The sequence below is a fragment of the Anolis carolinensis genome, chromosome 5, assembly GCF_035594765.1.
Source record: "Anolis carolinensis isolate JA03-04 chromosome 5, rAnoCar3.1.pri, whole genome shotgun sequence".
Lineage (NCBI taxonomy): Eukaryota > Metazoa > Chordata > Lepidosauria > Squamata > Dactyloidae > Anolis > Anolis carolinensis.
Window position 1 is genome coordinate 160,674,218 of NC_085845.1, and position 13,097 is coordinate 160,687,314.

Here is a 13,097-nt window from a genome sequence, read left to right on the forward strand (position 1 = left end):
CACTGCTGCATTTTTCTTGATGGAGTTACCCCAGTCATTAGGAAGCCCATTGCTCTTCTGGGAAATGAGTATTAACAGATATTCGTTTTAAGGCTTGTGCACAGATTCATTTTGGACATTTGCCTTTGGCTTGTTCGGAGGCCCGTAATGGCATGAATTCCAGTGCCATTTTTTTTAGTCACAACAGAACAGTGGTTGTCGGAAACCATCTGCTTTTGTTTTCTTTTGGTTACACATTGAGTGTGGGGAGGGAGGCAGTTGCTATAAGGAAAAGGAACCCAAGAAGTGAGGTTTCTTAAGCCCTTTATTAAACTCAGGTCTCCTCTACAGGCAGAAGGGAAAGGATCCCAGGAAGTGAGGTTTTTTAAACTCTTTATTAAACTCAGGTCTTCTCTACAGACACAAGGGAAAAATCCCAGGAAATGAGGTTTCTTTAGTACTTTATTAAACCCAAGTCTCCTCTATAGACAGAAGGGAAAGGAGTGCAGAAAAAGTGGTATATTAACTCTGATGCTTTTAATCCAGGTCTTAATGAAGGATATAAGGACAAACAATATCTAAAATGATGGGAAGGGGAGCCTGGGAAGTCCCCTCCATAATGGGCTGGATCGAAAATGAAAGTTTCAGCTTCCTGGATTGGAAATGGATTTCTGTCCTCCTGAATTTGAGAGGCTCTTGAAAAATGGATTGGGACCCCCACTGAAATCTGGGACATCGAAACGGATCACAGTTTACCCGGATTTCACAAGCCTATTCTTTTCATCCTGAATTTAACTTTCTTCCATTATTTTCAAATATTATAAACTTTATCTGGTTAAATTTTTGCCATCTAGTCTCTGGGGCTTATTCTTTCCAGGGATCAGTGTGGTGGTGCCAGTGGGAGAGTGAGCCAATCAGCAGTCCCCCATGGTGGGTGCTGATTGGCCAATTGGTCCCCACAGCTAGATGCTCAGATATAGGGCAGTTTTCTGCACAGTTTGCCCAAAAGTATAAATTCCCAGGTGACTCAGCCAGTGAAGAGAAGGCATTCCACCCACTCAACATTCAAGGAAACAGACAGCACTGCTATGTACATTTTACTGTCACAACGGCCAGGTTGGGGGGCAATGGTCTTGGATCCAGGGTGGACAGTTCCTGGAGGCAGTAGGACCTTTCTTAAAAGCAATTCTTGGGTTGTGTGTTTTTGGGCTTTGATTTAACTCTAGTTGACTTTCAAGTTATTTAAATACATGTAGTGCAGCTCCTAGATTTCTTACAGTCAAGATATATTTTCAGATTCACGAAATATGGGAAATTAATGTTTTTAATTAGCTCAGACTCTTACTCGATTATGTATAGGGAAATTTCTCTCCTTTCTTCCAAATCTATCAGACAAGATTTTTTGAGATAGGGTGTGGTGGAATATCTTACTTCATGAACCTACAACGCAATAGGTTTGGTCTTAAGACTTTCTAAGTTATAATAATTTTGGAAATAAAAATAGTGTATCTAAAACTGCTCTACATGCAACTTGACTGATGTGCCATAAAAAAAACTAAATTGATGAACCAAATGTCACCAAACATTGGTATTATGAAAATATTAAAAGTGTTATCCAGCTCCTGGAGGGTATGAACATCTTTTTTCTATTCTTACTATTTGCATATGTGACATACAGATTTTGTGAAAAAGATAAGTTTAGTAATGTAATAATTAATTAAAGTTTATTTCCCTGAGCTCCATGAAACAGCAAAACTCAACTTGGTATTTTCTTCTATGTTTGCAGCAATTAGATGAGATAAAATCTTGCTTTAGTTAATGAAATTGGAATGTTCAGATGCTTACTTTTTCTTAGTAAAGGTGTGCCAGCCAGATAGCGATAAGAAACATTTATTGATCCTGAGAAATTGGACAGATCTTTAAAAGTGTGAGCATATCGTTCTGAGTTTAATTGATGTGTTGCTGATTCTCTGATTAACTGCTTGTCTCCATCCTAGAAGATGAGAGAGAAAGAGGGAAAAATAATGCACACACAGCTAACACAGGAGAAGCAATTTAGGGGCACATGAACTGTTTTTCATTGCACATATGTGTATTTTTAAAAACTCCAGCAGCATATTAACTCCAATTGACTATACATTACAAAAATAAATGCCCCAAATAAAGAAGTGCCTGGAATGTATCAGATGAACCAAGTTTGCAAATCATCTTGAGGTGATGGAGGTGACAGCTTCCTCTCTCAACTATTGGTTAGAACCAGGGCTGTGATCACCATTTTGCTTTGTAGAGCATTGCATTATTAATCCCTAGTCTACAATCTATGAGAGGCCAGACTTTATTTGGAGTAAACTTTTTGTGCTCATTGTGGTTTCAGTTAATATAATAAAGATGTGGCCTGCATTCCATATTGCTGTTTTCAATTGTCATTCTGGTGTGTGTAGGTGGGTGGGTAGTGAACTTAAGATATCAATCCATTCAATATGCTTTCACTGGCAATTTTACATTTTTGCTACATTTAAATTCATAGATCTGAATTTGAACAGTCATCACTTGATGAATTTATGCACATGACTCCATCTCTGAACCCTGGATATATACAGCTGCTCTCATCAGTACCTTTTCAAAACCCTATCAATTATATTCCTATTTCCTATTACCACATAACTACTGCAATCATCTTTTCTGCAATTTACAGTGAGATCCAGAATAAATTATTTGAGTTAAGTTTCCATGTAAACCAATGAGCTAACAGGCCATAATTTAATTCCCATAGATTTCAATGGGAACTAAATTTAGTTAATACAGTCTGATTCTAAGTCATTCTCCTTTAGTGCCCTTCATACAGATAAAATTCTGTAGCTTTTTTCTGCTATTCCACATAAATTTGATTTTTTTGGAAAAGGTAGTAATGGTAGCAGCAACAGTAATATTTTGTAATAGGTGATGGGAAGGGGATAAACTTTAATCGAAATCACAATGAATTAAAACAGACAGATATATTGGTTCTTTCTGGAAATTTATTAAAGTCTAAAGTTGCCTAACCTACCTCTAAAGATTTATAAAAAATTTTTAGCCTTATTTAAATGTAACAAAATTATACAATCAAGAAAATATGTTTTCATGAAGTATGTTTCCCTGCTGTATCACTATTTTTATTGGAGAAACTTCTGCAATAAAGATGAAAAATAGAGCCATAGCCTCCTAGTCCTTTGAATCCAGAATATGCCATTATTCCCCTATTACAAATCTTGGCTGGCTAGAAGATGCTGCAGTATGTTCCATATGTATCTTCCATGCCAGTGTCTTCTTCAATACATGTCAAAGCAATGTTTCATCTCGCTGTATTGCAGTCTATCTCTCAAAGGAGATTAATGCAAAAGCAACTTTGATGTTGTTTTTCAAAAGAGGCTCTGCACAGAAATGAAGATTGCAGTTCTTTTTTCCAACTTCAGTGGAGCAAACACCCTGAAGCAACTTTGATGATGCACACAACTAGACACATGCAAGAAATGGTGAATTAATCTTGAAAATCCCAAAAACCCAATGTCTCAACATGTCTTCTAAAAGTTTTAAGAATATTTCAGTAACATATACTGACAGTCCACATTTTAGAACTTCTTTTTGTACCAACATTCTCCTCAATAAAGTTATACGTATGACCATTTGTTTACTTCTTCTTCTCAATCCTTTCCAATTTCCAGAAGAAGAGACCAACACATGAGAACTGGTTGATTCTTCTCTTTGCTATTCTTGCTGTTGGCTCCTCAGGGAAGTTAGTAATGAACATATGGAGCTGAGCATTGAACATAAGGAAAAGAGACCCCAAAAGATATACTTCAACTATAATTTCTTATTGGACCTCTAAAACCCCAAAATTTAGTGTATGTATTTAACTATGGGTGGCACAAACTACTGCATTTACTCAAGTATAATGTGCCATCAATTGTAATTCAAATCTCAATTTTGAAGGTGCACATTGCAAAAAAAAAAGTTGTTGAATATAACACACAGCTTCCCCTTGTCTGTTGGCTGTTCTGCTGTCTACCTTGGATGGATGGGTGGCAGCTTCCCATCTAAGGCTTCATTCATGAGGTGTTCAAAACTGAGGGGGAAGTTGAAGGCCTCATGAATGAGGTCATTTGGGAAACCATGCCCCTCCATCATGCTGAATCTGGTGAGTTTGGCAGGCTTGGCCTGATGGAGGGGCACAGATGGGTTTATGTGTGTGATTCTAATTTGTCATTCAATCTGATGTACAACTCACTTTTGGCTATGTAATTTAGCCAAAAAAAGTGAGAATTACATTCAAGTAAACATGGTATATCTTAACCTACTACTAAAGGAGCCATTAAAGTCCTAGCGGATTGGAGCAAGCACACCCAAGACTCAAGAATGCTAAATTTGTTTTGAAAAAACAATGGAAAGCAAGCTCTTTTATTATGAAAAAGACAAAGTAGACACAAGCTATCTTGCCATCTGGGAACTTCACATAAAGATCTAAAAACAAGAAAAACAGAAAGAGCATAAACCTCAATAAATAAAATGCACAGAGATGTGTCTGGGGGATTTTGAAGCAATTAGCAAACCAAAGGAGGCATCAGTGAGACTGACAGAAAATATGGTATAAGCCAGGTCAGATTTAATCACAAGCAAGGAGTTATGAATAAATAAAATCCTACACAAAATCTTAATGCAAAACAATGCCACCAGAGGAAATTGTATTTCAAAATCCTAGCAGAATAGGAGGGGGAAATTACCAATCACTGATTTCTCATATTAATACAGATCTTGTTATTGAAGCCAAAACAGATGTAGTACAACTGCAAATTTTACAATGTTATTGTTTAGAATTTTTTTTTAAAAAAGGATATATAATGAAACTAAACAATGATTTTGATTGAACAAATTGCTCCATTCCCCAAAGTTGAAAGATTTGGTACCCCTGACATTTTAATTTCAAGCCAGAAAGAAACTACCTCAGTTATTTTGGGTGAACAGATATGAACCACAACAACTTGTGAATGTTATACTAGTTTTATGGTTTCCAAACACTTCTAGGTGGTATCTGTTACAAAGAGACTGCTGGGCTTCAATTGATCTTTGCCCTGAACTAGTGATGTCATTGTCATGTGTCCATGTAAGGTAAGCAGTACCCATCTTGGAGATAATAAAGCTAACTATGCAGTAGAGGAAATATAGCACAGAATAGGTAAAGAGGCAGTACAGGAAGATTTGGCCACTCTAAATGAATTAGATTACATTCAAGGGTATTAAAAGAACTAGAAGAAACCATTTCAGAACCAATTGCAATCATTTTTTAGAATTCCTGGAGAACAGGAGAAGATCCAGCAGACAGGCGGAAGGCGAAGTGGGGAAAGCAGGGGTGGCGTGGGTGGGGAGGGGACCCAAACAATTACTACGCAATCAGCCTGACATCAATCCCAGGAAAGATTCTAGAGCATATCATTAAGCAGACAATATCTAAAGTCTGAGAAAGGAATGCCATGCTCACTTAAAGCCAACACCAGTTCCTCAAAAAGAAAAGTCATGCAACGTTTCCCTTTTTTGTAAGTTTCAGGCTTGGTAGATTGAAGAAATACTGCGGATATAACATATCTGGATTCAGTAAGGCATTTGACAAGGTCCCCCATTACATTCTCACAAAGAAGCTAGTAAAATGTAGGCTGATGTTAGGTGGATTGGGTATAGGTTTATTGCCTGAACCCAAAGGCTGCTTAACAATGGCTCCTCCCTGTCCTAAAGATAAGCAACCAATGAAGTGACACAGGGTTCTGTTCTGGGCCTAGTGCTATTCAACATTTTATCAATGACTTGGATAACAGAACAGAAGGCATAATTATGGAATATGTGGATGATACTAAATTGGGAAGAATAGCTAGTACCCCAGAGGATAGCATCAGAATCCAAAATTACCTTAACAGATTAGAGATCTGGGCCAAAACTAACACAATGCATTTCAACAGGGAAAAATATAAGAAATATACTATACTTAGGCAGAAAAAATGAAATGCACAGATATAGGATGGGAGACACCTGACTTGAAAACAGTATATGTGAAAGTCTTAGTAGACCATAAATGGAACATGACTCGATACTATGATTCAGCAGCTGAAAAAACCCCAATACAATTCTAGGCTATATCAGTAGAACTGTAGAAGTATAGTATAGTAATATCCCCACTATATTCTGCATTGGTCAGACCTTGCCTAGAATACTGTGTCCAAATTCAAGAACAATATTGACAAGATCATCATCATCATCATTTAATTACTTATTAATCGCCCTCCATCCACGATGCTCTAGGCCAGGGGTCTCCAAACTTTTTAAACAGGGGGCCAGTTCACAATCCTTCGGACCATTGGAGGGCCGGACTATAGTTGGCCACCAAGCAATAATAATAACAACAACAACAACAACAAAAAGAGAGTTGCAAGAGTCCATTGAGTCCATTCCCCTTCTGTCTTTGTGCACCGAAAGCACAAGCAAAGCACCCCTGACAGACGGCCACCCAGCCTCAATGTTGTTAATAATAATAATAATAATAATAATAATAATAATAATAATAATAATGAGGGTTGGAAGAGATCCCTTGGGCCATTGAGTCCAACCCCCTTCTGCCTTTGTGCACCAAAAGCACAAGCAAAGCACCCCTGACAGATGGCCACCCAGCCTCAATGTCAATGTCAATAATAATAATAATAATAATAATAATAATAATAATAATAATAATAATAATGATAAAGAGGGTTGGAAGAGACCCCTTGGGCCATTTAGCCCAACCTCCTTCTGCCCTTGTGTCGTGGGGGCCGGATAGATGACTTCGATGGGCCGCATCCGGCCCCCGGGCCTTAGTTTGGGGACCCCTGGCCCAGATCATCATCAATCATGTGATCACAAGCAAAGTATTTCTTGATGTGTGTACACAGTACCATTGCACTGAAAGGTTTACTATACAATATTTATATGAAGCTGACAGTACATATGCTTCAAGAATTCAGTCTTTGGCCCCATCTACACTGCCATACAGTGCAGTTTCATACTGTAATATATGATGGTACAGATGCGTCCCTAGAAAATTCCAATGCAAACTTTCTTAGGTTTAGGGACAAGTAAATTGCCCAGTGGATTTTTGCACTCCTGGCAGTTCCTGACTCAAAGAACATGCTGAAATAACTATTTTGAATTAAAGTACCTTGTGAAATATATTTCTTGCAGATCTAAGAAAAAGAAAATTCTTAATTATGAGTGAACACATCTGAAAGCAAACAGGAAAGCAACTGATGTATCCACCTGAATAGAGTATTTCAATTTTTACTAGCATAAAAATAAGACAGAATACATTCTCAATGGCTACCAAATTTTGTTTGAGCCTAATATTTTTTAGAAAAATGTATTATGTTGGGCTGAGTTTAAACAGACATACACATGCATGATGATACACAGCCATGCATGTTTTGTATTTTATTCCTCAAATATATATTTTGTTCATAATTTCTTTAACATGTACATTTTATAAGCAAATTTCCCTAACTCAATATACTCATTTTCACTAATAGATACATGTATGCATAATATGTATTCCATTAGCATACTGTTTTTGTCTGAAGAATATAAGCATAACATTTGGAAAAGCGTACGTTTTACTTGGTAATATATTTCAGTTTATTCGTTGGTATGAAATCAAGCAACATTACATTTTAACATAGCTAAGTTTGCATTTTTAAATGTTGTGGTTGCCTTCATTTCTAACATACATTATTATAAATATATAGGGTTTTTGTGCCTATCCCTCCCCTTTTAAAAAAGTTATAGGGGAACTATTTTGCTGTTATAAGACAATTTTATTTCCTAGTTACGTCCATTTTTTCTCAGTAGTTCTTTCCATTCAGACAAATAAATTGTATGTAAATTGATGTAAGACAGAAACAGAGGGAGGTGCTCTCATAAATGAAAACTGGGCCTAGCAGTATCAGAGTGTGGCCAAGATGGCAAAAGCAATCTTTGAGAAAGAAGACATAGTTTATGACAGGCTACAACAGTCTTTCATGCATAAAAACCAGTGTTTTCTGTATAGAAACAAACATTTCTTTATAGAATTATTATTATTTGCAACATGAAAAATGCTTCCTGTGCAGAAAATGTTTGCACAATTTTGCATAAAATAAGATTTTTATTAATTGGAAAAAAAACTTTTATTAATCTAGGATTGTTCTTATCAATTCTTTGAAATGAAAGGAACAGGTTTTATCCATTTATTTACATATTTTGAAAAATTCTGTCAGCTTGAAAACTATTTCATTCTGCATCAGCAAAAATACCTGGCATGCTTTTAGTCAATGTATCTTGCTTTTTATAAGGAGCACAATCTGGCATTTTTTCCTATATTGCAAAGGTGAGATGTGTAATCTTTTTGAAGTTGAATGGTGAAAAATGTATCCTGGATAAAGACAGCAGAAATGTCCAAGTTAAGATCTCTGTAGGGTGCTATGTTTTTCACCTACATCCCTTCATGTATACAGATCTTTTTTGTTTTCAATCACCTGTTTTCTAAACCAGTGACATGAATTACCTTTACTGATCAAAACTATCTTGAATACTTTCAGAATGTCTTTCTGCCAGAGAGCATCTCCGCGTGAATAGTTCAGATATTATGAGGTATGAATCTAAATTTAAACAGAGCAGCTTGCTACAAGACGGCATCTGCTGTTCAACTGAAAGAGAATTCACGTGTTGCGTCTACAGAGGTATAATGCTCATCAGCTATTCATTTTGAAAGTTAAATAGGTATTGTTTATTTTAAAAAATTCCAATGGCTTAATTTTGTGAATATAGTACCACTTCACCATCATTGCTTTACTAATGTAGCACAGAAAAGATTAGACAAATATTCTCATTTGACATTTTTTCTTCAATAAAGATAAATAATGGGAGCCATTTCGGCGGACTTATCTCCTTTTGTTTTTAGAAATCCTATAAACATATAATCCAAAATGGGGATGATGGATACATACCATTATATGTACTGGGAATTATTGTCAATTGCCATTTCCCATAAGTTTTTTTTTTTTAAAAAAATCCTACAATGGTTAAGGGATTTCACTTGTTGTAGTCCAAGGTTTATATCAATATATTCAGCTAAATGCATTCAATCAGTGGAATTGACATAAGTATTGACAAACCAAGTTTATTGTGTATTTGGGTCTAATGAGTAGTAACAGCATCCCATGCAGTCATGCCGGCCACGTGACCTAGGAGGCGTCTATGGACAATACCGGCTCTTCGACTTAGAAATGGAGATGAGCACCAACCCCCAGAGTCAGACACAACTAGACTTAATGTCAAGGGGAAACCTTTACCTTTTAAACTTTTTCAATTTAGCACTCACCACATCCCTATAACCTTTCTAAGTTCTTCTCCTTCCTGAATTGCCACAGTAATGTTAAAATAGAAGTCTTAATACTTCCTGAGAATTCTTGCATGTGCTAGAAAGCAGTGCCATTCAAAGCAGAGTTCTAACCAAGGTCCAGAGTGTTCATTCCACAGAATATCCATATGAGGCAATTTTATTGAATTCCAAGTTTCAATTCTCCCTCCAAGATCTTCACAGAAAAAAGCACCCTAATACTAGATTAACTGTGTGATCAGAGAAAGACATGAACGAAAGATGGGCCATTTATTTTACATTATAGAAGATAGCTAAGTGGGATTGTTTCCTAAGCATTTATTTAAAAATGCAATGGGAATAGGAACATGCACATTGGACTAAAAGGTTTGCCTCAGATGTCTAAATGAGGGAATCATGTATTCTTACTGGTAACTGGTGGTTAAAATACTTCAAGAGCTGCAGAATGTGAAAGCCCAGTCTTGCTTTCTAATACATGAGATTTCATCAGTTAGTTTATCCTGATGGAAAATGTAAAATAAATGAAAGCTTATAAACTACTAGCTGTGCCCGGCCATGCGTTGCTGTGGCGTTGTCTGGTGGTGTTGGTGAGAAATTGTTGAGGTAGTGGTGGATTATATGGCAGTGTGTAGTCAAGATAGTCCAGTTCAAAGCAGATAATATAAGATTCTAAATGGGTTATATAGATGTGGAAGGGCCTTGAGTCTACACTGCCATATAATCCAGCGCAAATTAGATAATCTGTGGAAGATGCCTAAGTGAGGCCTAACTCTGCCTGTGCCCTGGGCTGAGTGGGTTGCTAGGAGACCAAGTGGGCAGAGCTTAGCCTTCTAACTGGCAGCAATTGGATAAAAACTATTATTCCTCTCCCTGTAATTAGGACTTTATTTTTCTTTTCTTTTTGTTGTATCAACCTAGAGCCGTGAATGATGGGTTGTGTTGTCAAATTTCGAGGTTGGGGGGCCTGTAGTTTTGTTGTTTTGTCCGCTGCCCTGATGCCATCACTCTTTTATATATATAGATTAGAATTGGGTGAGGCATTCACTTTATAGACAATGCAAGTTTTTCTGCTCCTTAGTGGAAAGAGGTACACTGGTCCTCCTCTGGAACACTCTTATTATGCTCCCTTCCATTTTTCTTAATTCCAATTGCCACTTCCTGAAATATCCTTCCTCAAAATGAAATATAATAGGTTAGGTGACCATAGAGACTCTGAGTGTCACCATGGCATAGGCAAAATCCTCACATCCAACATGTTGTCCACATTGCTCCGCAGATCTCCCAGAGGAAAGCATTTGCATTCAGAAGAAGAGTTCTCCAACAATGAAGCAGCAGAAAAGAAGTGGCACAGCTCTTCAAATCCCACAAGTCTTTGGGATCCCTAGCTGGATACTTCCCAGATGTAATATTAGTTGCAGATAAAGAGTCGCCACTGGGGCTCTCCATGGTGGGGTTTGTTACTTTCTGATGTGATTCACTGTCTGATGCTTCCCCCTCCCCACAGGCAGCTGAGGACAGTGGACTTAATGTTAGAGCGAACCCTGATTGCCTTTATAAGAGGAAATATATATTTGGAACCAGCTTTGAATTTTAAAGAGCAATTGATAAACATTTAATGAATCAAGAAACCAAGGGAAGCTCAAGTGGGATTTCTTCTGGAAACTGTTTCCATTAGATATCATAACAAAGATGGAAACTAACAGTCCTTTAAAAAATAAAATAAATTACTTGCAAAGCATCATGCCAGTATTTCTGATATCATTTCAGGCCTGCCACTCATGTTTTCTCATAAATATATGCACACTTTTTCATTCAGGAAACATAAAACCATGAGGTTGGCTTTTCATTCTAGAAAAAAGCATTGCAACAGAATTAATTGCTCTGAACTGAAAAGTATTGAATGTATCATAAATGAACAAGAAAGGGAGATACATATAAGACCTTGAAGCATTTATTTTCCATTTATGGTCTAGCAATGATGTGGGTTGGAAAGGGAAGGTCTGAATTAAAGAATCTCCATTAACTGGAGATAATTGTGGAGCTGAAATGGGCAGAACTTTGTCAACTATAAGAGCACTTGTGCATTATATAGGACAGGGGTCCTCAAACTTTTAAAGCAAAGGGCCGGTCCACAATCCTTCAGATTGTTGAGGGGCCGAATTATCATTTGAAAAAAAATATGAACAAATTCCTATGCACACTGCAGATGTCTTATTTGTAGTGCAAAACAACAACAACAACAACAACAACAATGAAAGAATACAATATTTAAAAATGAAAACAATTTCAATGGAAAGTGTGGGTCTGCTACTGGCCAATGAGATAGTCAAGTTAATTAGGATTGTTGTTGTTGTTGTGTGTCTTCAAGTCATTTCAGACTTTGGGCGAGCCTAAGTCCAAAATTATTTATTTATTCATTTACTACATTTATTTACTACATTTATATACCACCCTTCCCATCCCAAAGGGAACTCAGAGCAGCTGTATGTACATACAATATATAATTAGCATAGCACAATATTAGCATTATACTATATTGAACTATACCACTATACTGTAATATTATATGTAATATATAACATATAATATTATTATATGGTATTATTGTTAGTATTATATTGTATAAAATGATAATATTTTTATCAATATTATATGTATATGCAATATATTATATTATTAAAACTGATATAAAAATATATTATAAAACTAAGGGTGGGGGCCAGGTAAATGACTTTGGAGGGCCGCATCTGGCCCCCGGGCCTTAGTTTGGGGACCCCTGCTCTAGGCGATTTACAAGATAAAATTGTAAAGGATAAAAATACATACATACAAATATTGATTAAAAATATTAAAATAGATTAAAAGCTCTAGTAAAGAGCCATGTCTTGAGTGCTAGGGTAAAAGGCCCCAACTCACGCATGGCTCTCATATAGGGAGGTATGTGTCCAGAGATGATCAAAGGTTTGGAAGGTCAAAAATCTGGAAGCCGAACTCTATAAGGAGCAGCTTAGGGAGCTGGCTTTGTTTAGCTAAGAGAAGAAAAGGCTGAGAAGGGACAAGATAGTTATGTTTAAATATTTGAAAGGATGCCATATTCAATTTGTTTTCTGCTGCTCTAGAGACTAGGACACAGAGCAATGGATTCAAATTGCAGAAAAAGAAATTCCATCTAAACATTAGAAAGAACTTCCTGATGGTAAAAGCTGTTCGATAATGTAATACCCTGCCTCAGAGTGTGGTGGACTCTTTCTCTGGGGGTTTTTATACAGAGGCTGGATGGCCATCTGCTGGAAGTGCTTTGATTGTACATTCTTGCATGGCAGGTGGTTGAGCTGAATGACTCTTGTGATTTCTACTATGATTCTATGATTCTATGTGCATTCTTCCTTTCATTCTCATTTGGGGACTGAAGAAAGGCTGAATGACTCCACTTTATGACAAATGAGATTTGCAGTAGCCAGTGGCTGAAAGTCTCTTTATTTAAACATTGCTAGACCTTCTGACAGATGCCAACTTTTGCTGTCTTGAGTACGCATGGCAAGGCTGATATTTCAGTGCTCTATATATGTTCAATAAATCATTCAGGAGGAAGAAAATGTTCCAGCGGGGAAAGTTATATTTGCTCTGTGTTCCACTACTTGGCAAGAAATAAGTGTGTATTTCTCTTCATAAAACATTGAGACTAAAATGGTAT

General features: G+C 36.8%; 1 protein-coding gene across 31 annotated transcripts in view; it reads right to left on the reverse strand.

Moving 5' to 3' along the window:
- mgat4c (MGAT4 family member C) overlaps positions 1-13,097 on the reverse strand; it is a 432,147-nt gene that overhangs the window by 15,850 nt on the left and 403,200 nt on the right. For all 31 annotated transcript variants that reach the window (XM_062982765.1, XM_062982773.1, XM_062982767.1 and 28 more), the window contains one exon: positions 1,825-1,972. In XM_062982765.1, the coding sequence (XP_062838835.1) occupies positions 1,825-1,972 (148 nt within the window). The remainder of the gene's footprint in view (positions 1-1,824; positions 1,973-13,097) is intronic.